This window comes from Glycine soja, chromosome 8, assembly GCF_004193775.1.
Source record: "Glycine soja cultivar W05 chromosome 8, ASM419377v2, whole genome shotgun sequence".
NCBI lineage: Eukaryota > Viridiplantae > Streptophyta > Magnoliopsida > Fabales > Fabaceae > Glycine > Glycine soja.
Window position 1 is genome coordinate 6,363,229 of NC_041009.1, and position 26,611 is coordinate 6,389,839.

Consider the following 26,611-nt stretch of genomic DNA (forward strand, 5'->3'; position numbering starts at 1 on the left):
ATTTTCTTATATATGATCAGTACAAATTTTCAAATTTTGCCCAGATCGCAAGCCTGAGATCTTAGTTAACCCTACGAGTACGAGAGATATCAATGCAAAATCATGAATCTCAATATTGGTATAGCCATGTTTGACTGAGGAAAATAGAAATACAAATGACCAGCCTTTTGTAACTTACACGTCAATTATGTCCATATTGTGGTTAAAATTAAAAACAACAATGAAGAAGTAGACGTGTAGTTAATTTTTTCCTTCAAATTAAATTAACACCACCTGTCAAACAAGCAAGTACTGTAGCCACAGGAAGGGAAGGTAATACCTGAACCCGCCAAGGAGACGTTTAACTCATCACAATTGCACTCTAACACAAGAAACTAGGCGTTGAAAAAACTTAACAACGTAAAATTTACACAGAACCAATATATATATTCCAACTCAAACATTTAATTATAATAAAATTATATTAGAAGCGTATAAAGTAAACCCACATTATATCTTCGAAGCAGTGTAAACTGTAAAAGAAGAATTACTTGTCTCTTAAGTTTGGAATATAGAAAGCACTGGAATGATTACTCTCTCCGAATCCACACTAACCCACCAAGAGCGACATCTTTTCTTACATATTACACCTCACATTTCTGTTCCATATCCAAGCAAATTAAAGCTAGTTTGAATTAATTTCAGTAATTAAAAAAAAAATTAGGCCTACGCACATTAAATTAAATTTAAGAAAAAACAATTTTAAGGAGCACCAAATTAAAATCTTAAAATTTGAGAAGAGTGCGTGTTTCTTAAGGATCTTTACACAATCTTTATTTGTTGTTGTTGAAGCATCCGTTATAGACATTAAACATACACAAGCTAGAGAGCTGAATACAAAAGTGAAAGCAAGAGAGTAAAATTACACGACGAAAGATCAGAAGCGATTCAAAAGCGGCATCCACACATGAGGTAGAAAAAGCAGGCAGTGAGAACGAGGAAAATGGCTTCAAAGAGAGAGAGAATCTTGAAAGCGACGTTGTTGAAGAAGGAAACTGGCAAAGAGGAAAGCCTCTTCCACTTGAATGCAGCACCCAGGTACTTCCACCTCAGTGACTCTCTCTTGAGCCTCTTAGAGAGCCATGATCTCTTCTTTTCAACCATGTCCCTGATTAATTAATGATCAAGTTGCGATTTTGCTTTCTGGGTTTTTCTTGGAGCGATGAGAAGAGAAATGGGTAGGGGTTATAACATTGGGGAGGATTCCAGAGGAAGGTTCTAGGGCTGGGGTTTCAAGTTACCTTTCTTGGTGCACAGGGTTTTTTTAATGGTGAGAAGAAGGAGTGGAAGGAATGCGTATTTATATATTACGAGATACGAGATTGTTAAGTGAATGAGGCCATGGCTAGGTCGTGTTTGGTGGTTTGAATTTTATTTGGGAAGAGCGGAATCAGAATTAAGAACTGTTTGGATTGGGTCACGTCTCACGTACATCATGGTGGGGCCCACGTCGAGTCCAACGTGGGTTCTGCTGGCCTTGGGTGTCAAATGAAACCTAATAGTGCCAACTGGGGACTGTGTGTATCTTTATATTTTAAGGGATGTTTGGTAGTGAAAAAAAAAAGATAAGATGAAAATTTTAAAATAAAAGATAGCATAGGATGTGAGTCTTATATTTTCTTATTATTATTTTTTATTTTTCGTTCAAAAGACACTAAATAAAAGTTAAATGATCCTTCCATCCTCCTCTAATTATGTACTACGTACTAATATTTTTAAACATCTTAAATATTATTCAACACTGAATGAGAAAGATAAAAATATATATAAATATAATAAATAATATAATATGATAAAAAAATTTAAAGAGAAATAAAAAGTATTAATACAGTACTTTAAAAACTTATGAGCGATTATGAAAAAAATATAACAATTTTAATTTACTGAAATAATTAGATAGTGCACTAAAAAAATCAACAATGAAGACAGTATATAATGTACATATCATACATTGTACATATTAAATTTTGTTTTAATGTTTATATTTTGTTAAAAAAATTAAAACGAATCTGATGATAGAATTTCAATTTTGGTTTGACGTTGCTTTACTTTCTTGGTAAGAAAAAAAATTATTGGTAAAAGTTGCTTTACTTACAGCTTGAAAAGAATATATAATTTGGATGGAGCAGAGTTTGAAGTCTACTCAAAGTGGAAGTTAATTTCTTATATATGTGGCTTTCGTTTTCTACTACTACGTGGAATTTTTCTGTCCACTTTCCCTTTTAGTTGGCTAGAAATTACTTGAGATCAAACTATATATTAATTGATGCAATAGGATGATTATCTTTTGATAACTTTTTTTCCTACATCAAAATTATACAAAAGGGAATTAAAATATATTTAAGAAAATGAACATATGATTGATGGTTTTTTAATATAAAAAAGTATATTTAAAATTTATGTGAAAAAAAAAAACTTAACCATATATAAAAGTTAATATATTAATTTAATGACATAGACTAGTACTATATCAGTTGCAAGGTTTTGGGTTACTTATCTTCCATATAAGTAGCAAGTTATTGTTCATTGACATTGTTTTCTTGAGAAACTTGTAATAGATGCAGTGTAATTAATACGATAACTAGTTTGATAGTTAGAAATCAATCAATTCATTTTAATAAGTTAGGTTAAAGTAAATAACTTTAAACGTGTATTTGATTCTAGCTGCGTCCGCACGAGAATGGCAATAACCGGAGGCGCTTTAAGAAATGGTTTTTCACAGGAATCATCATAAATCGCAACAATAAAGTTAAGAAAGGCTTGCAGAATCAATACCTTCTAGACAACTGGTTAGTCCTTAGACCAATAACGCATTGTAATTCGAAGATTAGAAAGCAAAAAGATGCATGCCAACCAAACAAAGGGTGGAGAATATTGTGAAATTAAGTGAATGGAGCTAAATTAATTAGTACAATATTTAACTCATCTGTACTCTGTAAAGACTATAAGTATGCTTAATAGTATAAGATTTCAGTTTGTGGAATACATGAATTCATTTTATTAGGCAGCTAGCATTTCATAGTTTGGAATCTACCGAAAGCTGAAGCGTATACAATATGGTTTTCTGATTAATATTCCATACTTAATTATTGTTCATTGACATTGTTTTCTTGAAAAACTTGTAATATTAGAGACTAACGTAAGTAATACAATCATTAGTACGCATTGAGCTAATAACGAAATTAGGTAATAAGACTTCATTCTAGTTTTTAAAAATTATTTTCACATCTTGAAGGAAAAGAATAAGAATATATGTTAGAGTAATTGTTTGAAAATTATTTTCAAAATTAAAGTTTTCGAAATAAGAAAACAAAAATAATTTAGATCTGCTTTCGTACTTTTTTTTTGTCTGGTGATATTCTCATAATAAATTGTGATTTATTTTCATCATATAACATGTAATTGACAGATATTCATGTTTCGTGTATAATTTTTTAAGAAACTAACTTTGCTTAATTTTTTGTCTGAAAAACAAGTTTTGAAAATAAAAGTGAGAAACATTTCAAACAAGTTCTAAAACTAAAAGAAAAATAAAAGGAAGGAAAAGAAACACGAGGAAACCAGTAAAAAAAAAAAGAATGTCATACCTAATAGGAAAAAAAATAGTCTGTAACTTTAGTCTTTATTTAAGACAAAGTAAATTGTCTACACGTACGAATTATGAATAATCTTCTAAGTTTTTCATCGATATTAGCGTCTGTGTCGATGTTAACTGTCATATGAGATTCAAAGACTGAATCAATGAAAAAAAAAAGACTTCAAAAATAAGGAGCTTCAGTTGAGAAGATTCTTCTAATGTCATGCCACCTTATCACGAGAGTCCACGCCAACCACTGCGCGTCAATACTCAGCATATAGAAATGCTTCTTTTCTTTTTTTTTTTTTACTAGAAATGCGTATTAAAACGGATGAATATATTTAAACTTAAAAAAATTAACTTACTTTTTAAGAAACAAATAAAATTTACTTCTTGAAAAAAATTATTTTAAAGAAAAACAGTTTAAACTTTAAAAAACACATTAGAAAAACAGAAATCGATCTACTTATCAATTTTATACTTGTTGATTCAATTCAATGGTGAAGTTAATTAATAACATTAGGAAGGTAGCAAGGAAAAATGGTTAAAGGTAAACGCCGATCAACGGAAAATAATAACTTTAAAAAATCATTTTAAGCATTTGAAAAATCAAAGCGGCAGAGATACTTGAGCAATTTCTTTGCTGTGCCAAAAAGGTCAACACAAAGATGTAAGAGAACAACACTCGTAGTTTCCTTTGGATTTTTTTTTAAAAGTAGTTTCCTTTGTAGGTTCCTTAGTACAATGCAAATTTTAAATTAATTAGACGCTAAAATTTATATTACAACTGAAAACTAACTTTAGTATCAAAGAATAAAAGAATAAAAACAATAACCAACCGTTTGTTTGTAATAACACAAATATTATAGTTTCTCAAAAAAGAAAATCAAATTTAGATTAACTTATTTTTCAAAAATAATTTTAATTATTTGATAAATCTTAAAAAAAATTGTTTTTTTTTTCAAACTTCAGTAGAAAGTAGAAATAGACATTGTTGTGAACTTACTGTATAGCTACTAATATATAAAAGGGTATACAAACTAAAAGAAGAAATCTACTGAGTCTTTGATATATTAAGTAAGGATGTAAGCAAATCTCATTCAAGTGATCCAATCCAATTAGATTTAATAGTTACCATTTTCACTCTCCTTAATTACTTGTACACTCCCTTTTTTTCTATTTTTAAATATGTTTTCCTAAATTACCCTAGTAATCACACTCCCCCCTCATCTTTTCTCACCATATACCTAGTAAACACACTCCCCTCATCTCCTTGTTTCCATATGCAACTCCTTAATTAGAAGGAAAAAAAACACACACACGCACTTCCCAACGATAAGTTTTCTGGCAATTCCACTCTGAAAATTCCTCACTTGGATTCATAGATCTCATAATCTCCAAATTGTACATTATTCTCTTTTCACGCTTTCAAATATGTTTGCCCTTCGAATCCAACATGAAAATAAAGGGAAAACGAATGAAGTAACTGTGGATTCACAAAACCTCGATGAAAATATCTTTTCCTTCCCATCTCACAAAAACACCCCGCTATATATTGGTCTTATTTTTTATTATCTATTTAATGCAATTTCAGTTTTTATTGTTCTTTTCTCTTTTATTGTTGTTGATTGAGATTTGATCACTCATATGCATGTATTGTTTAGGAAGTAATGAATTGGAAATGGTTATTTTGTAAAGAACTAGGAAAGAACATCTAAATGAAATCATTGCTAGGAATGGAGTGATGTTTGTTTAGTCTATTTTATGCATTTTTAGTCGTAATGTAATTTATTATTTTATCTTTGCAAAGAAATTTATGAGAAAAAATAGATAAATTAAGTTCTTCATACGGGAACCAAAGATAGAGTAACATAGTAGATGCGAGTAAAAAAATAGGATAACATTAGATAGAGAAAAATTATTAACATTGCATCACAAGTAGTTTTAGCATACTAGACCCCAACATATTTGCATCCTGAAGTCATCTATTGCATTCAAATTATTATTTATTTTTCTTATTTTTTGCCTTTTACTTTTTCCTTTAATTTTTCACTTATAATTCTTTATCTCTAAAATTAGGTTTATACCAAACTAAGTACAAATAAAGTTCATGTGGACTCGACACTCAGACTTTCATTTTACTTTACTACTTATGACAATTTGGCACATTTGTCAATGGACTAATATAGTATAAGTATTATAAGGATATAAAATCAATAATATGAATCGAATAGAGGAATACATTAATTTGTTTGGATTTCATACTTTATTTTCTTTTTTTAAATTTCCTTTTATGTTTTACTCTATTTTAGTAAATACATATCCTCTTGATTTTTTACTAAATAAAATTTATATATTAATTATAGTAATATTTTCGTAAAAATAAAACTATTCATATAGAAATTTTGTTTAGTAAAAAATTAAAGAGGATGTGTATTTAATAAATAGAGCAAAACAAAAACAAAAAAGAAAATTATAAAAAAACAAAGCGTTAAATCCTAACAAATTAATGCATTTTCTTTTCTTCATTTATGGGATTCATCTAATTTACGTCTTTGAAGTACTTATAGTATGTAGTATTGTCTTAGCTTAAGGGCGTGTTTAATTGAGAAAGATAAAAGAAATAAAGAAGAAATTGTGTGAATTTCATGTAAATTTCACACCTTCTATACTTTACTTTAATTAAATACTTATTTTTTTATTTTTATATTTTTTTATTCTCTAAATCAAACACACCCTAATTGTTTGTAATAATATATTTTACCAAAAGGAGCAAAATGAAAAAAGATATTTTTTAAATAAACAAATCCAAACACTTAAGTTAATAGATTAATGCATTTATTTGTTTATACAGTATAATATAATTAAACTTGTATCCTTAACATATTTATAGTTCATATTATATATTACCTTATCTTAATTATCTATAGCAAATATACTTTTGTATTACTATTAATTATTGGCTAATCAGACCATTAATTTTTCCTTTAATAAAAGTTTGTATTAATATGTTACAATTAATTCATAAATATTTTCTTTCCCTCTCATATATTTAATACCAAATTAAGTAACTCATGAGCAATAAATTACTCATGTAAGTAACTCACAAATTTTATGACACACCAAAATAATATATTTTTAATAAGCAACTCTGACTATGAATGCTCTAAGGGGTTAAACTCTTTTATTAACTTGACAATTTATACACAAGAATATATTTATTTATTTTTTATCCATCAATGTTAATTGTTAATTTGTTAATTTTTATTAATGAGGGAGATTCAAACGCATAGTCTCTCCCTCCTTGTTTTTCCCTTCAAGCATCAAATCAACCTTATAACTCAATTTTTTTTGTTCTAGGTCAGAGACCATATATGTCTCTCAATCCACTAGGTCAAAGACTAATTCCACTTGCGATGTGTGATTGTCGTTGATCCTAAGAAAATTTTGCACGCAGTCAGTATCGAACATGTGTTATCCCACTAAATAGATCATTCTCACTCATGTGAACACAACAAGATATTACGCCGTTGCACCAACTCTATATACACATGAATAAAATTAAATTATGAATATCTATTTTAGGAAAACTATACAAATATACCAAAACAAATCAAATGTAATAAATACAATAATTTAATTGTTTCATGTATTATTGCATTGAATTTCCTTCTTTTTTATCTCTATATTAACGTCTCAGTTACAAACCAAAGAACAAGAAGTGCACCATTTTGTAGCTTTCTTACTCTCATCTTTTAGTTAGAATGGAAGGGGGAAACACCAAGAGAAAACAAAAGCGAGAGATCAAGAAAATTGAGGATAAAAAAGATCTTCAAAAAACTCTAGCAAAGAGAAAATGTGGCATTTACAAGAAAGCTAGTGAGTTAACAACTATCTGTGGGGCAAAAGTTGATATGCTTATGTTTACTTCATCTGGAAAATGGTTGAGTTATGGGGAACCTTCTCACCAGGCAAATATCAGGTCTAGCGATGAAGAAAATGACCCTACAAAAGATGATATTAATGAGCCTGTGGAGGATCACGCCAAATCAAAGATTGATGAACTCTGTGAAAAAAATAAGGCACTTATACATCAATTGCACTATGAGGAAGAACGAGAGAATAAACTTGTTGAAATTATGAAGACAAGAAATACACATGGTTGGTGGGAGGCCAAAATTCAAGATCTTAATTGTGAACAAGCTAAGGAATTGGAGGCATCTTTTGTGGAACTCAAAAAGAAATTGGAAAATGAGCTTTCAGTCAAGCAAGGAGACAATGGAAAATCATCTCATGGTAAGGGCTCTTATTATTATTATTATTTGTTGCCTTGGCTTTGATTAATATTTTCATTTCATGATTTTCAATTTAATTTTAAGTGAAATGATAATTTTTTTTGGTTTTATCTCCCCCAAATAAAGTGGATGAAGTCAATTTATGTCCTACTCACACAAAAGGGAGTAACCTTTCTGAAGTTGTTTTTGGTGCCAACAACGATGCTCGTGGAATTAGTACAAGTGAAAGTATTTTTCCAGATATTTCCTTTAGTCCTATAAATGAAGGGGGTGTTTTCACATTTTATCCATATGGTGAACGTAGGGAAGATCTATTTGATATTGTTTATCCTCCCACAAATCAAGCTCGTGGACACAATTTGTTTGTTAATGATGCAAATGCAAGTAGCAACCATACTCATGTCGCCTCATCTTCAAAAAATTCTCAAGAAAATATTCCACATCTACCTAATGCAATATAATGAGATTGTTGGAAAAAAAAGGTAGTTATGATTCTACCTATTCTCATTCGAATAAATATTGAGATAATGACTCGTTTTTGTGTGACGCAGGTAATGAGAAATTGAGAATACTGGTGAAAATGGCAATGGTTCTCTTTTTTGCCTCCCTTTTAAATCAACACCCGAAGGCTAATTCGTTTATATACATTCAAAGTTAGCAGAATGGTGATTTTTCTTTCTCTGTTTAATGAACTTATGTTGAGGGTTATTTCTAAAAGTTGTTGTTAACAACATTACAATCATATTTAAGTTTTGAATTATTGAGACATCTCTTTTTATGCTCGATCATGGTATTGTTATTTAAACATCATAAGATAAATCCACTAATATATATGTGTGTGACTTTTTAATGGACTCACTTTTTTTTCATTGTACCCTTATTTGAATATGATACTTGTAACAAATCTCTAAATTAGATTTAATAAGTGATGTTAATTAAAGGGTGTTTGATAACTATAGATGGTTTAGTTAATATTTTAATAAATATGTTTAGTTTAGAGAAGTGAAATTCTAAAAGAAAGGAACCAACAAGGCCCAATAAGAGGATTAAAGTTTACAAATCCTAAACACATACACACATTCACATGCTAACATAAATGAGAAGATAAAAGAGGAGAAGTGGAAATGAAAAGGGTAAAGGCAAGGAAATGAGGGAAAAACCTAGGAATCCCTTAGTAGATTATCAAGCATTTCCATGTGAAGGTAGCCCCTTGTATGTTTCCCCTTCACCTAAATTGTGTGAATTGCTATTATATGCTTCCCAAACATGTTTCCTTTTTCTTAGTGATTCTTGATATGATTCCTATGAGATTTGAATGAATATACAATAATTAGGGTTCAATAGTGGTTTAATTGTTAATTATATGACATTGTGTAATTGCGGGATTGATATATATATATATATATATATATATATATATATATATATATATGTTTGAATGAGGTATATGTAATAAATTGTTACATGCACTCAATCTTGTGATTTCGGCATTTGGGAAGTCATTGATAGCATGTTTGAGATCAAAAGGTTGAGATATGGAGTCTATCAAGGTTCACAACACATGAATCCGAAGTTGCTTTTTAACAAGGGAAGGGTCTTTGTCCCCTTTTATCCTTAATGGGTGATATCATCCTTCGATTGTCAAAGAGTCCAAAAATTGTGTGAAAAAAGGCATATGGGTGTATTCCTTGGGATTATGACTTGAAATTTGTTAATAGTAAGAAAAAGAAAGTTAAAGGAAGATAGAGTAATAAATGTTCAATGACTTTGAGAGTGTTACGTGTTTTGATGCCACGATTTATATGTGATGAGACATTGAGTATGCTATGCTTATAAATATTATATATAAGATGTATGCTATGTTGTGTCCCTAGGGCATTTACTAAGGCAATTGTCTCACTAGTTTATTCTAAAATAAAAAAATGTTTCCAAATTAAGTAGGACATAAAACAAGAAGATATGAAACATATGTTTTATGATTATAGCTTTAATATGGTTGACACATTTAGTTTTTGTGAGAAAATTAAGAAAACTCCCAAAAAAACTTATATTCTTTTTAGAATTTGTAAAGTATCTTGATTGCTCGAGATTTATATGTTACGTTTTATTTATTTTATATTAATGTTTTAATTTTAATTTTGCACTACATGGATGTAAGTATTGTAATGCGTGTGAGAGTGTTGCAAAACTACTAGTAACTCTTATGAATCGTTAAACCTTTTTAAAATAGTACTTCTCGCTATAAATGTTTAAAGGTAAGTAGTGTAGTAATTAATAAGCATTTAACATTTTTTCAAGATACTAAATTCATAGAAAAAGAACAAGAAAATGAATGCCATTATAATACTCTTGTCTTAGTCCAATTTACTTTCCAACATTGATTTTAAGTTAGTTGAAATCAATAAACTATAATGTTATCTGTCATTTCTTGAATACATTTGAAAAAAAAAGAGTAGGGATTCAATATTTTATATGGTTTAAATAATTCAATTATTTGGTTGCTTTTTTTGGTGAGTATTTTGTTGCTTTGATTATAAAGAAAGAATTCACAAAAGATTAGATTATTTTTCTGGCAAATAATCTAAGTAAACTTACTTTTTCTCATAAGTTGCATGTGTAAGTTATTGGTTGAATTATTGACAAATAAACAAAGTAAATTAATGAACTTTATTGTTTTTGAGACTTTGGTTAACATATGTTATAGATAGACAAATTCTAGGTGTAACATTATTGCAAATGAGATAGTTTATGAGGTTAAGAAAAAGGAAAAATACTACATTGTTTAAAGCAGATTTTAAGAAGCTATATAATTTAGTAATTAAAATTTATTGTACCATGTAATGGAGAAATGTTATTCAATCTGCAATAACAAAAATGGACTAAAAATTGTCTTAATTCAACGTAGATATTTATTCTTATAAATGAAAGTCAAATTCAATGTTGGAAGATGATTTAAATAGAGATCCTGTATCACCATCTCTTTTATTCATCAAGGTTCTAACCAATCGGTGAATGAAGCACATGAATTCTTTTTACAATATATAGAATGATTTGGTAAAATGTTGAAGTATATCTAGTTTGCAACATGGAAATGATAACCCTAATTATCAAGGATGCATCAATCATGAATGCATGAGTAGTAAAGTTAATGTTTAAAATTTTTAATGTTCATTTGGTGTTTAAAAGCTAGGTTCCACACAGAGTCAAATGTGTGATTTAGCATAGATGTCAATGGCTAAAACATATTGTGAATTTAGTTAATTATAATATTTGATACTCTTAATTTGTGAAATGTTGAGGAGGGTTGAAAAGTGTTGATTTACAAGTTATTCCAAGAACAAAAAACCACTATTTTCCATGGAAGAAAAAGATAAGAAAGAAACTTGCTTCGTGAAAAAGAAGAATCATTCCCATAGTAGCACATCACACAAGTATCTTTCCCACATAGATTTGCTTCAATGTCTAGTAATTTTAACTTTTGCACTATTTAAATTATCAAAATTTGGTTTCAATGCTTTGGAAGACAAAATTTTGATATATGACTATTAAAATAAATAAAAATTTTAAAAGAGAAATTTGTAGGTTTTGATTAAAACTTAACATGCAAAGGTAGTTTTGAAAAATTATTTAAAAAATATAAAAAATCCTTAGTTACTCAAAGGTTAGTATCATGTTTTCAAATGATTAATTTTATCCCAAAATCAGAATTCATAGTTATAGAGGTACAACTTCTTATTCCCAATTCTTTGGAAATAAAAATTATCAATTTTACAACTTATCACCTTATCCCTAAGATCAATTATAAAACATTACATGCAAACCAAGTCTCTAAAGAAAACAATAAATTAGAACCCAGTCTTGGATAATATATAACAGAATTATGATTACAAATATTATCCAAAAACAATATTAATAAGCTTTTACTGCTTGAAGGACAAGAAGTGTCCTACAGAAGTTAGAAACAAAACAACGAAAGCATACAACCCATGTTCCAATATGTCACACACAAGCAAATCAAACCCATTCCCTCACACATATCAAGGAATTGTTCCGAAATTGAAACCCTATGCTCTAAACTAACACGCAAACCATGTAAAGATTCAATTAATTAATTATTTCTCATTATATGGCTAATTCAACACACATTATGTCAAATTTACTCCATTTAATAATTTTCTTACGAAAATTGTGTTCACTAATCTAGTTATTTGTTTGAAAATTCTAGCTAGTAAACGATTTTTCTTACTGCAATAACTGAATTAAAAAATGGTTTGTTAACAAGCAAGTTGTTACAAATTATAGCTACAATTAAATTTAAAATAAACCAGGATATAATTTGCTAACCTAATCCTTCTAAAAAACAAGCAAGTTGTTATATATAATATATTAACAAATATAGAATTTGTTAATGTATACTTATTTATTTTTAGGAGTATGTTAACAAATTATAAAATACACTCAAATATAACTCGTTAATAAATCCCTTAAAAAATGTAAAATAGAAAATTTTAGTAGTACACCAGAAACAAACAAATATTATTTCATTTAACTCAAGACTATACCTTTATTCATATTAAATAAAATTTTCTTTTATAGACATACCATAACTTTAATCACTGATCTCAAGCACGTCTTTAAATTTATGAAAAAATGGACTATTTTTATAAAATATATATATAAATTTATATTAAATTATTTACAAGCAGGAAGAGGTAAGACAAAACCCAATAAGTATGCTTTCAATATTTTCTTATATACAACAAAATTGCTTTAATTTTAGATTTTAAATGTCTCAGAAAACAGGGGGCGAGTCAGCACTCACGATTGAGCAAGAGCCAATTAGCCCACCAATTTGTAGGCCCAATGGCTAGTGTGGTGTAATTAATCAAGCAAATGAATACACAATTAGTGAAATAGTCAAGCAAATAAACAGTAACCAATGAACAAAATCAGATGATTTAAAAGCCAAAATACACATGAGATTATGATAGGAGAGTCAAAGCAGGAAGTCAACGGAAGGAGCGAGTTTTATTTAAAAAAAACAAAAAAGAAGACCTAAAAAGGACAATGTTTATGTGACAGAAAGGAGGAAAGGAAGAGATTCAAGAGAAGAAAGGAAAGGTGTCTTTTTTTCTCCACCACGACCATAATTTTCTATCGCAGGTTCAGCATATATTATATATTAGTATTAATAATAATAAACATATTAATATATTTATTTTTATTTTATTTTGTGTCGATGCCCTTCCACTAAATCAGCGAAAGTGTGTCACGTTTTGTTGATGCTGTTGCTGTGAATGAATCTGCGATACGATACGCACACACATCATCATCATCGCCACATGCATATTATGCGTATATACGCGTAGATCTGATAAAGAAAGTAGAAAGAACAGACAGAAGAAGAAGAAGAAGAACGAGGCCATGTCGGGATTCAGAGACGCTCGCTGTTTTCCGCGTCCAATCCTCGCTGTGAATCTCGCCCTCGCTCTTCTCCACGTTGTCGTTGCGTTCCTCGCGTTCTTTCAGGTTCTGTTTTCTCTCTTCCGCTGCTTCCTGCATTTCGCATTTCGCTTTGCGCAATTTAGGTTTTGTCTTTTAATTTGGATAAGGAACGCGCGGAACGGAGATAATGTGTGGAATTTGGGGGAAATACAAACGTGCATTTTGAAAAATTTTACTTGCGGTAACGGTTTTTTGAATTTATTTAATTTACTTGATGTTATGAGTCGTTTTAAATTTCCGCTGTTTTTTTTTTGTTGAAATTGTTGTATTTAATGTTCAATTGGCAGTTTCAGGAGTATGCTTGTGTGGTTAATTGACTTAATTTTAGTTAGTTACTCTTGAAGTTGACTATTTGTGGTTGCGCTTCGGCAGTGTTTAGTTTAAAGAGCTTGGGATTTCGATATTTTATTAAATTGATTTGAGATATTAAGCTCTTTGTGCTAAATAAATTGGGAAGTGCTGAAGTCTGAAGTTATTTGCGTTTTACTTATTGTCAGTTTTTTGTTTTTTATTTGGGTGCTCCAGTTGCTGAGAATTCACATGAGGAATGCGCAGCTTGGTTGGACTCGTCAAAAAGTAAGTGCATCTTTTCCAAGCTACTTGTCTGAACTTGCTACTATAGCTAGATATTTTATGAATGGATGAACCTGTTTATGTTGTAAATCTAATAAGCGAAAGGTCACTACTTAATGGATAGTACTGTAGCCTCACTGTGAATAACAATGCTGCTGGAATTATGTACTTACTTTACTCATTATCAAGACTTGGTAGGGTTTCCAATGCAACATTGGTTAGAGTATTAGGATATGAGTAATTGGTCCAATGTGTGCATACTGTCTAGTGAAGGCGACAAGTATATGCTTTTGTAACTACTTAAGGTAACTGTCTTTTAGTTACTTTATGTATTTAAGAATCTTAAAGGGTGAATATATGCAACAAATTCTCATCCCAATGTAATGTCCATGTGTCTATGAAATAGTTCATGTTAGTGCTATCCTTTTATAGTAAGGAAGGATAGGCATGGAGAGGGATATTGCAATGCAGTTAGGCATTTGTATAACATTGCACATAGGAATATACTACTTCTATCTTTGAATTTTTACAAGTATATAGTTGTTTTTGGGTTTTTAGTTTTCATGCCACTCAGCTCCGGCTTTTTACATGCTATTACTCCAGCCATCTGTTTATATTAATTATCTTCTAATGAAATGTAAATATGATGGGTTGCAGGTGTTCCATGTATTGATTGGCTCTTCTAATTTGGGTTAGTTGCATTTTACTTTTGATGTTCAACTATATTCTTTTGTGCTACTTATTTGTCATCGCTTCCTCTCTTTTTTTTTTATGGTTAATTTAACCCTTTTAGCATTTCATAGTTTGATACAATATATGAGCCCATTCTGATACTATATCTATTACTTCCTATAATTTATAAATGATTAGGCTTATTAGATAGATTTGGTTCACGACTGCACCATTTCATCTGAAAATTTATAACTTTTTAATTGTCTTCACATTAATCAGTACCGCCAATTTTTAAGTTTGTTTTACCTGAGAGTAGCTTTATACTTTGGCAGTTTGACCTGCTTTTCCTATTTAGCTTCCTAATTTTTTGTCTCTTTATTCTATTGTGTTTTGTTTTGGATTAATACCTTGTCTGAGATGGTTATATTTGCTGGGTTACTCTGCCACACATCCATCATTTTATCATATCTTATCCCACTTGCATAAATTTTTAGGGGTGATAACAGATATGCTTGATACTTGACTTTGGTTTTCCTTTACACCTTTAGATGTGTCACCAAAAGCCCTGAAGTATTATTCAACTGAAACAGGAAATAAATAACTACATCCATGTAACAGTTTCCAGTTCTGAAATGTCAGGCTATCAGCAATGCTATATATAATGAGAATTTGAATATATATATATATATAAAGCATTGATGAATAAAATGTGACTTGTCGATAATTCATACCCTCCCTGTGTTTTCTTTTTATTCCATCTGAACTACTTGATTTAAAATTTCAGGTTACGTCATTTATTTGGCATTGACACTTGTTGCTGCCTGCAAGGGATGGACCTGTTGGTCGCATTCTTGTGGTTTTGTATTTATGGGTAAGCCTCCATTTATTTACTGACTAGACACCTGTGATATATTTTTATCCTTGATTAAAATGTTTGAACTGTTGAAAATTGTTTTGCAGCTTTCCCCAAAGTACTTTTTTTTGCAGCATTTCTTCTTCTTTTATCCTTCTGGTATGTATTCTTGCTTATTGTTATGATATTTAAATTTGTTTTGTGAACCCGCAATGTTTGATAGAAAAAATTTACTCATAGCAGGTACTTAGTACTTACAGACCCTCTTTATTAGGGATGCAAATGGATAGGATCTAGGTAGTATCTATTCCAATACCCACATATAAGAATAAAGACCCATGCTTATGTAGGTAGTAACTTTAATGGTAGATAAGAACAAAATGGGGATGGTATTGCAATGAGTGAAATATTGGAGAAGAGCACATGAAAATTTTCTGCAGAAGTTGAACATTGTGAAAGTTCAAGGTGTGTGCTTTGGGGGAGGGGGATTCCTACAAGTCTCTGCTAACATTGACATGAAAAAACAGTGCTTTATTGAATGAGTATTAAGAAAGTACCTTTGCAGATGTTTGTCTATATCATCAAATTTTAGACCCTTGTACTGCTAAATATGAACTAGTTTCTCTATTGCACTTGGGTTTCCTTTTGCAGGGTTGACCTTTGCCATCAGGCAGATGATGATGATGACTATGAAGGAAGTTTTTGTGATAACCCTTTGCTGGAAAAGACTTCAAATGAATCAAATTTAGCAAGCATAGATAGCCATAGAAAGTGTTTTCCTTTTTGGTTTGCTCGTGTTGGAAATCGGCAAAAGATTGTGATTTTGGTATGGGAAACAATGAACGTTTCTTGTGTAGTTCTGATTTTTATAGTATCATTTTTCACTGTTATTTTGTCAGTTGTCTAATAATTTTTGTGTATAATGACTCGTGATTTTCCAGGTTACTTTGCTAGTTTTCATCATCGTGGTTGCTTTTGCTGTAGTAATCTGGATTGGGTTAGGAAAGAATCCCATTGATTCTGAAGTGGCAGCTCGGGTATGGGACAGTAATTTTAGCTTTGGTTTATAATCTATCCATTAAAAAAGACTTTTAGATCTTAGATGGACTTGCTGAGAATTTAGCTAATGCAAAATACAATGTTACCATTTGATTCATGTAGCCAATCTCATTTAGTAGAAAAGGCTTTGGTTTCTATGATGCCATGAGCCACTCTTTGACTTTCTTGGTGGCATAATAGTTGAAATTCTTTTTATCTTAACCATTATCACTATTTTTATATAAGGAGTAAATGACTGTTAATTTATTATTTTTAATTTGAAAACATAAGCTTACTCTTATCATATAAAAAAGCTTCTATTTCATTTTGATTTGATATAGAATTCTAAACATATAAAGAACCCTTGTCACCTAATTCAATATATTTTTCCTTGGTAAAAGAAAATGGCCAAGGGCCAACCAAAGTTAAATTCTTCTACGGACTTAGTTGGCTCAAATATCTCTGTAAATATTTTTTTATATAGAAGATGGTTACAAAGTTAGGAGGATAAAAAATCCTCCTTTAAAAGTAAAAAAATAAATTGAAAAGAGAGATACAAGAATTAATGAAGCTAAGCTACCCAATCTCCCAACATATCTGTAAGAAAAACCCTTGTAAAATGGTTGTGTACCCCATGTAATTTACTCTTGTTTCTTTCCAAAGTTTGACAGAAATCTTGGGAGGTTATTCTAATTTTCTTTTAGGAAGAACTGTGGGAAGACTTTTGGCATATTTTGCTCGGATGAAATGAAATTTTATAATATTTGGATATGGTTTATACTGTATACTAGATGGAGTAAATACTAATATGGCAAAGCATGGTTTGTTCTTGTTAGTATTGTCATTGAAATTAACTTACAGGGTACTCTAGTTAAGTTGAACTGCCTTAGTTATGATGTTGAGAATCTGTTTTTTTTTTTTAAATGAAGGTGATTGTTCATGAATCATGCTTGTTTCCTTAGTCTTTTGAAAATGATTTTGAAGTTTGGTAACCAAAATTATCATGCAGATATATTTATATCTTTCTGCTATTGGAATGCTTTTGTTGGGAGGAGCATTAGCATGTTATGGTGAGCAACTGCTATTCTATTTTTCCATTCTAAGTTTCAGTACATTTGAATTTATTTCATTTCTTTTGCTTAAATGGATGTACTGCTTTGTTTGTCTGTGTGTGGAAATGCATCAGTGTCGAGCAATGCTAGAACCTGGATACATATGTATGTATTCAGCTGACTATCTAGAAGGCATGCTTAGTATCCAACTAAATGGAAAGGGTATGTTTGGGTAAGCTTATGTAGATGGACTTCTAGGAGAAGAAAATAAGAAGAAAAAATGAAATGAGCTTCTCCATAAGCTCAAATTAACTTATGCATAGATTAATTTGTAGAAATTTTCTCATCTTTTAGAGAAGTTATATTGAGAGAGCTTCTACAAATTAGCTTATGCATAAGCTTACCCAAACAGGATAATGCATGTGCTTCTTGCTTTCTCTTAATTGTGTTATACTGTATTACATTATGTGTTAGATTCCATCTTAAAACCAATTGGTATTAAGTGAAGTTGCCTAACTGATATATAAGTTGCACCTCGTGAGTTGAGGCAGATGATGTGGAACTTCCTAACTATGTAATACTAAAGTTTTTATTATTCGATTAGTATACCTTTCTATTTACAAATATAACTATAGACAAATAATAACAAATAAATAGTCAACAACATATGTGCTTTTATAGTAACATATACCAAGTTAGTAGTGTGTTCTTGATAAAAAAAATGTTTTCTTTTAATATCCATTTATAAATTAGTAATGCTGGGTGAGCAACATTATGATACTAAACTTGAAACATTATGGGCCAGATTTCTGTGGAAAGTTAATTGTTAATAAAAGCATAGCATGTACATTACTACATTCCTACATTAACTATCTGTCTTTCCCAATTCCCATACTGTCCTAGCATTATGCTTTGACTTTTGTTATATTATTGATAGTAGCTGTTATTTATGGAGCATTACTCTCTATTTGTAGGTATAAGCTAGATACAATTGTCTCTAGCTGTAGCATTAATTTTAGAGTTGTATTACATCTGTACTGTCAATTGCATCTGGTATGCCACTATGTCATGAACCAGCAATCTTAATAACTTAAGCTATTAGGTGAAGACACAAATGGATTTAATCTCTTGCCCTGCCCACCTACCCTATGCTGAAATTTACTTTTGTTTAGTTTCGAAGAATGGGGATGATGAACTCCAGACCACTTGATCATAGAGGCTTTGATATACTGATACCATGTTAGATTTATTCTCAAAACAATTGGCTTTAAGTGAAGTTGCTTAACCAATATATAAATGTATCCCAGTAACTGAGGCAAGCAATGTTGGATTGTCCAACATCCTCCACAGATGCCTCCCGAACTAGGCAATATATGATAGAAACCATGCAACGTTGGAGATCCCCTCCACAAACCATGGAAGCAACCGCAATGGCTATAGGATTTGATATGATTTGAGAATGAATCTAACTGCTTTGAAAAGCGGTCCCTTAACTGCTTGTGGCCTTCTGAGAAGCATTGGTGCCTGCTAGGCAGCAACCAAGTTGCTTTCTATTTGATGTCAGAATATGATGTCTCAAATGCTTTGATCCCAATTATAGGCTAAGAGCACAGGTAGAGCAACATATTGACGTTACATTTCATCCCAATTATGGTTGTACTTAAACTAGAATCAACTTGAATATTAATGCAAGAACAATTAAGGTTTTCACCACTTTTTCTACCTATATTAATATCATGGAGAGGAAACTTCTTTTTTGCAAATAAAAAAATCATTATAAGACAAGCTTTGGATGGATTTATAATCTGAAAAGGTGGTAGTCATTTTTTGGGGGGAGGGTTAAATTGCTGATGGCTTGTGAGCTGTGATATTTCTCTGTTTTGTAGACTAAGTTTTTATTATAACGTGTAGTATTTTTTAACAGGAATTCTATTATGCTTGAAAATGAGCAGAGTGAGAGCCGAGAAACCTTCATCTGAAATGTGGAAGGTACTATGTTTCTGTTTCCACTGGAGTATTAGACAATGTATATCCTTTAATAGGGCTGGTGATCTGCCAGCCACTGGGTGCCCAACCATGGCTGCCATCACTTAATCTGTCTTTTCATCTGATGCATAATTTATATGCTTATTTTAATTTTAAATATATACATATATAGAGATGTAAATATACAAGCTTCTGCTGTTATGCTTGTGTGTATATTAAATTTAAATAAATTGCTGAAGTATTCAGTTTTCTCAGGTTGCAGGTTTAACTATTGTCTCTGTACTATGCTTCACATCAAGTTCCTGTGTAGAACTTTTAACCGATATCCCTGTATGTATGAGTTCACTGGGTGCAAGAATTCTACTTTTCTCTTGATAAAAGGTTTAAGATTTCCTGAACTTTCTTGTGATGTTATTATTTATTATTGCAGATGCAGTATAACTGGCATCTGCGGCGTCTGAATGATGTTTACTCCTCGCTTTTACTCATTTTGTATTATTTTGTGGGTATGTGCTGTTTGGTTACATCTGAGTTCAGTTGCAGGAATCTTCTATTCATTCCATAACAGTATTTGATATTGTTTTACACTTAACATACAATTGTTAATTGCTTTCTGAAGTGATTTCATCTCCTTAAAATCTGAATCTGGCACTTCTTCCACAGGTTCATCAATACCTTCAGCATTGGTACTGTGGGTAATGAGAGAATTACCACCTGAAGAAGCTGCTAGCATATCTGAAGAATCAAGTACAATAGCTTTTGTTGCTGATAGTTCAATTGCAATCCATCATCCTCAACGCTGGACTACAGCAACAAGCATGCAGAATCAGGTCCCTATATCACATTTCTCCCTTTGGTTAAATTATCTATGCAGTATTCAACTATTGATCTGATTACATGTGTTAAAAGCCTTCAAAGCTTGATTTCACATTGTGCAAACTCTTTAACATCATTTTCTGAATTCTTTTTCCTCTTCTTACCCTCCTATCTGCAGAAAATTATTTTTTAATATGAACATGGAATGCTTAACTTTGACAGGCAGCACTTTAAGATTCACATTCATATTGTTCCTACAAGTGTCATCGTACAAGGTGAACTAAATGATGATCCAGCATAACATAATACTACATCTATGTGGAATATTATGATGCTTAAAAATTGAGCAAAATAACCTTGTTTGGTGAACCAGCAAGCATGGTTCATGTATTAGTCTTGTAGTAGTTATGCTTTTGTCATACTTCACTGGTTTTTATTGTTGTCATTCTTTATTCTATGAACATAAATTTTTGGTCTTTTCAAGCTAGCTCCCATTGAGTTAATCTAAATATGTAAACTTTTTTCTACGCATATTTTTATTTTCTTCAATTAATGACATAAACTCTGTTATTATTGCAGACATCAAGAGCGAGTCCTATATGATTATGCGTTAACATTTGCAAATATATCTTGTTCTGCTGGAGTTTGGACGGCTTAATGAAATTTTCTCAGAATGTTTAAACCCTAGAGTGCAGATGGGAGAAAATGATGATGATGATGGATGCAAGTGCTTATGGGCCTTGAGGTTTCCCTTCCAACTGTATTTACAATCTAAATCTAAATGTATATAGCAGCAATTTGATATATGAAAAATTCTTTTCTTTCCATACAAATTTTGGTACACTACTGTTTCAATGCTGGTTGAGTATTTTTCTGAGTTTGAATAATTCCCTTCTGATGTGAATATGACTGTTGCCAAGTGAGCATGTTCTTCTAGCCTGCTTGCAAGCTGAATTAATCTGTCTCAAGAAAGATTTTTTTGAAAAATTACTACCCGTGTGTTTGGAAATGCAATGAAAACGTAAGAAATCATGTCAAAATCTAAGATGTGAAAGCTTCAACTAGTAGCTTTAGACTGGACTTTGAAAATTCACGTTAACAAACAGGACCTTTAACACGTGCCCAAACATGCCATGTGATTCCTTTCCTGAACCCATGATATTTATAACGATATTTACAATTTTAAAACAAAATTCAATCGTTCTGCTTGTCTCAGTTGAGTATATCAGCTGAAGCTAATTAAGCTTACGTTATGGTCGGGTGATTTGAACCTTATGCTCTAATCACTCAATATGGTTCGTATTAATCAAACCTAATTAGGTTGGAACAGTTTCAGGATCCATAATCATTTCGTGTATACTTTTTCAATTTCGATTTTATAGAAATTGACTGTTGGTATCTTTATCTTTAGGCTTTCATGCATATGAAAAGATAAAAAGGAAAGAATCATAAACATCAGTTCGGCTATACATTTTAAAAGTGAATTATAAAAGTATAAGATTTAGTGCTACTAATGCATTTTGACGATACTGCACAAAAAAAATGCATTTTCAGCTATTTCTAATAAAATATTTTATTTCTTAATACTTTAATAATGATCTTTAGAGCAATACTTGGGGAAAGTGAAATATAATATACTTCAGAATTTCAGAGCGCCAGCGGTTACACAACTAAATGGATTTTGAATCACCATGGGGCCTAAAACGACATAGAAGTTGGAAGGCCACTGAAAAAGCGTCTTCAGTGGTGCGCCACTAACACTGCAAAGTGCAAAGCCAATTGGGGGACAAGTGGACGAAAACACAACAATGCATGCATGAAGATGATTGTGTCGCTTGAAATTGACATTTTTATAAGAAATATATAACACCACAAATATAGGGAAAAAAATTAAGTCAACAAAAATTTAAGCAGCCATGTTGCTTGAAGTATCAACAAAAAATCAACGGTGTTTCTAGAAAAGCCTTTTAGCTTGGAAACGTGATAAGGCCACTAGACACACTTGGAAAAGTCAACCATTGCGAGAAACATGCTTCATATTGAGCACCCTGTGAAATAAAATCCAATCGTGGAGGTTTTTTTTTCCAACAAATGTTAATTATTAAAATGTTAGTTTTGTTAGAATAGGAGATTGAACCCGTGACTTTTATCTTTCCTTAACTATCCAACTCACCTTATATCTCCTCAAAAATAGCGGAGTTATCAGCCATATAAATTTTTAGTACATTCATAACATAACATTCATAATAAAAATTGAGTTTTGGGGCTATAAGAAATAAGCCAGCATAGAAACACAATCAAACACAACCTAAAAGTACAATTATGACAGTATTTTCTTACATAACCAGAATAAGTAAAATGTCAGTCGTAATTTATTACTCAGATAGCATGGCCTCTTCTCATTAGGATGGCGAGCAAGGCGAGAAAGGGTGCTATTCATAGAAGGTAACAAACATAGCTGGGGATGTAGTCAACTGTTGCAGCAGCATATGACTAACTTACATTTTTCATGGTTCAACCCTGAATTGTTCAACCTCAACTTTGAGAGACTTGAGGTATTTAACAGCTTCATTTAAAACAGCAACAGAATCCATTTGATTACCTCCATCAGGCACAATCTTTCTCAACATCCTCACCATCCTCTTTATCTCCTGGTGCTTCCCTTCATTGTGGCAGTAACCCCCAGCCCCAGAAGACTTCTGTACAGAAGATGATGATGATGACCTCTTCTTCCTTGATTTTGAGCAATAACTGGAGCAAGTATCGGATAAACTTTCATATTTTTCACGAGTCCTTGCTGTGCTGACTTCTTCCTCGTCAAAGTCTTCTAGTTCATCCGCTCCTATGCTCAACAATGCATCAATGTCATTAGGATCTTCTTCAAAAGCAGATGACAATTCTCTTTCCATTTGATTGACTTTGTTCTTCTCAAAATCTTGAGAACCAGTAGCATGAGCATGTAAGCTAGGACTGTCAAATTTGTAGGTCATTGCAGGATGGAACATGATCCTGCTTTGTTGATCTGTTTGATCAAAGATGACAAAGTTCTTGGGGCAAGCCTCAGAGGGTAGCAATTTAAATCTTTCAATGGGTGTTATCTGCCTCACACCTGGAGGTAAATATGCATCAAAGGTAGAAGCAAGTGGAGCATGCATATGAGGATCAATGGTCTCATCAGCCAAAGGAAGTCCCATCTTATCTGGGAGAAAATATTCCCGAGTTTGCATTATATTATCTGTTCAATCTGACTGACGTTCGAGCAAGCAATGCTGATTTAGCCTATGTAACTGGCAATTATTCTGTACTAAGGCTGGAAGGAAGTTCCTAAAGGAATGTTAAAACTAAACAGCAGGTGCTAAGGTGATTTCAATTTCCATGTAAGAAGTAATAGCAACTTTTCCAAATTAAAACTTCATCTCTCTGCAACTTTATAATGATGAAGTACAATATAAGGCAATCCCCCCCCCTAAACCGGTGTCCCTCAATGCTAGACTACGTAACAGGTTTAAGCAACTGACGAAAATACTCGGCCTGCAAAAGAAAATGGTGTGGTAAAGCAGTAGTAATAGAAAGGGGAAAAAACCAAAAATGATTTTGCTATTGTAGTGATAAATAGTGAATTTGGTCCTGTTCAATACTGTCAAATCTAGAAGACAATTTATACAATTAGAGAAAACTTCACACCATTCAAAATGGTATGTATGTTTTGAAAAAGTTATCACTATCATTAACCTTCATCCCCTGTTGCTTTGTAAAGCTATTAGCCATGACAAGATAATGGACCTCAAACCTTGGATGTTTTTAGAAACTAAAGACTGATATACATGCTTTTTTTCACAATATTCTTATGTCATGTGCTAATTGTACAAATTTTAATATCTTGCGGTTAACATCAGAGGAAAGATACAAAATACCATCTAATGTTCAAAACCCAAATCCTCCTCCATGGCAACCCAGAAGTGGGGAAAAAGAAAAATTTACCTGGCAAACAAGCATCAATTGGTTGTATCCAATAACTCCAACACTCATTTTAATTTGTCCAACTTCCTTCACAGCTTGGTATCTCTTTATTGTTACCGCAAAGTACATCCTCAGTCCCCCCAACAGCTTTGGAAATGAAAAGGAGAACAACCTAATGAAAAGAGTTGCTTCGCAACCTAATGGGACTACACCTGCAGCAGCAAGAAACAATATAAGATCATCAGAGTTAACATGAAAGCACCGAGAGACAAGATTCCATAAAATATGCATAAAACATGAAACTACATCAACTGTATTCAATGTAACCTTTCACATATACAGAAGTTATAAGTCATAGGAGCTATAAGACGTTATCTAAGAACAAAAACACTTATACTGACTTAATTTTTTTCATTCCACAGCAAGCAATAGATTAGGCATTAAAATAAAGTTACAAAACACATTCTAATAAAGATTTCATTAAAAACCAAAATATATGACATGAATAATTCTACAAACTATAGAACCAGATTGACAGGACAAAATTCCTCACCTGAGCTAATTAAATTACAGAATCACACGAAAAAACACCACCAAGCGAACACAATTTCTTTTGTGATCCACAAACAAGGAAACCCACGGCATCTTGACCTAGCTCCACTCCAGATTATCAGAAACGACAAACACAGAAATCTGACCTGAAAAAGTGTCAAAGTAAGGCTTCAGCTGAAAATCAAAAAGCAACTGTTCATAATAGAGACACGAGAGGAGCAAAGAATAACTCACTCCAATCTAGCTCTAAAATACTAAAATAAAAATAAGTTCTTTTTTTCCTTAAAAAAAGGAAAGTTAATTATCACAATTCAGATTATCCTCACAAAAATCCTAAATCTAATCTTAGGCACAGAATCCATCACTCAAGTTTCATACCATTAACTTAAATGAGCTTTTGCAGCTAATAGTAAAGTTCCAAACTTTGCATCAAAACTTAACCCCCCACCAAACCAGCAAATCAATTCCAAAAAGAAAACCCTAGCTACCAGTAAAGCAAAACTCAGCATATGTATATATATTCTTAATTTTTTTAAAAAAGAAACATACTTTAAGATATAGATCTTAAAACTAGAACCTCATCAGCACAAAAAACAACCTGATTTTGCAAATTGACAACAACGCTAAATGGAACAAATTGGGGAAAAAGATCACAGTGAGCGACAGAGCAAGACCTAAGGTTTTGGAAACAAAAATTGAAGACGAATCAGAGAAGGGTTGTTGTGACGAAGAAAATGCAGAGAATTTTAGCCAGAATGCGTTTAGTTTTTTTGGGAACAATTTTTCTTTTGTTTCAGGATTTGAAGGAGAGAGAAAGAGTGAGAGAAACGTGAGCCGTTGGATTGGACGAGCATGGTTCTTGTTAATGCACTTCCGTTTATTGCGGGTGTGATTGCGACCGTTGGATCAGAGCGCGAGTGAAGAGAAAGTGGGGCCCGTGAGGTTTGACAATGCATAAATAATGGACTCACTCCCAGTCACTAGTTTCCATGTGGAGTGAGTATGTGGGATTAATTATAATTATTAATTAATTATAATTTTTTTTGGTTTAACCAATGTATCTGACAGATATTTATTTGACATCATCTCATCATTTTTTATAGCATTGATTCATTTTAGAATAAAATTATATTTTCAATTATGATTGTATGTTTAAGTCGAGAATTGATGTTCAATCCTAAATTGAAGGTCGAAATATTAAATCACTTGTGTGAATAAATTTTAATATTAATTATACATTTTATACTTACTTGGCATTGTTGAATTAATAAAAGTTTTACAAGTTGTTAATTATTTAATTGAATATTATGGTTAATTGGTAATAATAGTAGTGTGTTGAACAATTTATTAGTTTAATGTACTTAATCTAAGTAGTTCTGTGTGAAAGTAAGAAGAAAAGACACAATAAGGAATTCGAAATGTGTTTCTAATACTGTTTTTTTTTTTTTATGAAAAACAAAAGCCTTTTTTTGAAATGACTTCTAAAACTGAAGACGACTTATGAAAGAGGAAAAGAATACTTTATAAAAGATAAAGTTGGGGCATTTAAAGACAAATGTGGAACACTTTGAAGGATTTGGACCAATTAACTTTTTTTAAAAAAAGTTAGACAAAATCAACGATGTAATCTCAGTCACATATATCAGCATTCGGTAAAAAACATGTTTGGCAAGTTACAGCATTTGGGTTCTGT

The 26,611-nt window shown here is 31.4% G+C and overlaps 3 protein-coding genes across 10 annotated transcripts; 2 read left to right on the forward strand and 1 right to left on the reverse strand.

The window, feature by feature from the left end:
- The first annotated feature begins 7,380 nt into the window (after positions 1-7,380).
- LOC114420861 (agamous-like MADS-box protein AGL23) lies at positions 7,381-8,372 on the forward strand. The gene is made up of 2 exons (XM_028386579.1): positions 7,381-7,912; positions 8,038-8,372. The coding sequence occupies exons 1-2, from the start codon at positions 7,381-7,383 to the stop codon at positions 8,370-8,372; spliced, it is 867 nt and encodes a 288-aa protein (XP_028242380.1).
- Positions 8,373-12,891: 4,519 nt separating this feature from the next.
- On the forward strand, positions 12,892-21,360 carry LOC114421477 (tobamovirus multiplication protein 1-like). Of its 5 annotated transcripts, none has more exons than XR_003668546.1 (15): positions 12,892-13,032; positions 13,171-13,440; positions 13,942-13,992; positions 14,647-14,680; positions 15,446-15,532; positions 15,622-15,673; positions 16,166-16,340; positions 16,456-16,551; positions 17,562-17,622; positions 19,529-19,593; positions 19,846-19,920; positions 20,021-20,096; positions 20,254-20,420; positions 20,585-20,681; positions 20,986-21,003. XR_003668546.1 is itself a non-coding variant. In XM_028387406.1 (15 exons), exons 2-14 carry the CDS (start codon positions 13,336-13,338, stop codon positions 20,638-20,640), a joined length of 1,056 nt encoding a protein of 351 aa, XP_028243207.1. In that variant the 5' UTR covers positions 12,892-13,032; positions 13,171-13,335; the 3' UTR covers positions 20,641-20,681; positions 20,986-21,360. The 5 variants fall into 5 exon arrangements, 4 of the variants coding, with proteins under 4 accessions (XP_028243207.1, XP_028243205.1, XP_028243206.1 ...); XM_028387406.1 differs by having other exon boundaries at positions 20,629-20,681; positions 20,986-21,360; XM_028387404.1 differs by lacking the exon at positions 20,585-20,681 and having other exon boundaries at positions 12,893-13,032; positions 20,986-21,360.
- A 1,248-nt stretch (positions 21,361-22,608) lies between these two features.
- LOC114421478 (transcription factor bHLH144-like) lies at positions 22,609-25,733 on the reverse strand. Of its 4 annotated transcripts, none has more exons than XM_028387410.1 (4): positions 25,593-25,733; positions 24,920-25,064; positions 24,388-24,578; positions 22,609-23,937 (listed from the first exon to the last, which is right to left on the reverse strand). In XM_028387410.1, the coding sequence occupies exon 4, from the start codon at positions 23,631-23,633 to the stop codon at positions 22,914-22,916; it is 720 nt and encodes a 239-aa protein (XP_028243211.1). In that variant the 5' UTR covers positions 23,634-23,937; positions 24,388-24,578; positions 24,920-25,064; positions 25,593-25,733; the 3' UTR covers positions 22,609-22,913. The 4 variants fall into 4 exon arrangements, with proteins under 4 accessions (XP_028243211.1, XP_028243212.1, XP_028243210.1 ...); XM_028387411.1 differs by having other exon boundaries at positions 24,920-25,059; positions 25,517-25,706; XM_028387409.1 differs by having other exon boundaries at positions 25,517-25,706.
- Between the last annotated feature and the right edge of the window lie 878 nt (positions 25,734-26,611).

Excerpts from the sequence above, each read along its gene's own strand:
- LOC114421477 (XM_028387404.1), top strand. The coding sequence starts at position 13,336 with ATGTCGGGATTCAGAGACGCTCGCTGTTTTCCGCGTCCAATCCTCGCT. Across the intron at positions 19,594-19,845 it reads CTTCATCTGAAATGTGGAAG|GTTGCAGGTTTAACTATTGT; the intron begins GTACTATGTTTC and ends CAGTTTTCTCAG. Across the intron at positions 20,421-20,985 it reads CAACAAGCATGCAGAATCAG|ACATCAAGAGCGAGTCCTAT; the intron begins GTCCCTATATCA and ends TTATTATTGCAG.
- LOC114420861 (XM_028386579.1), top strand. The coding sequence starts at position 7,381 with ATGGAAGGGGGAAACACCAAGAGAAAACAAAAGCGAGAGATCAAGAAA. Across the intron at positions 7,913-8,037 it reads CAATGGAAAATCATCTCATG|TGGATGAAGTCAATTTATGT; the intron begins GTAAGGGCTCTT and ends CCCCAAATAAAG.
- LOC114421478 (XM_028387410.1), bottom strand. The coding sequence starts at position 23,633 with ATGCAAACTCGGGAATATTTTCTCCCAGATAAGATGGGACTTCCTTTG.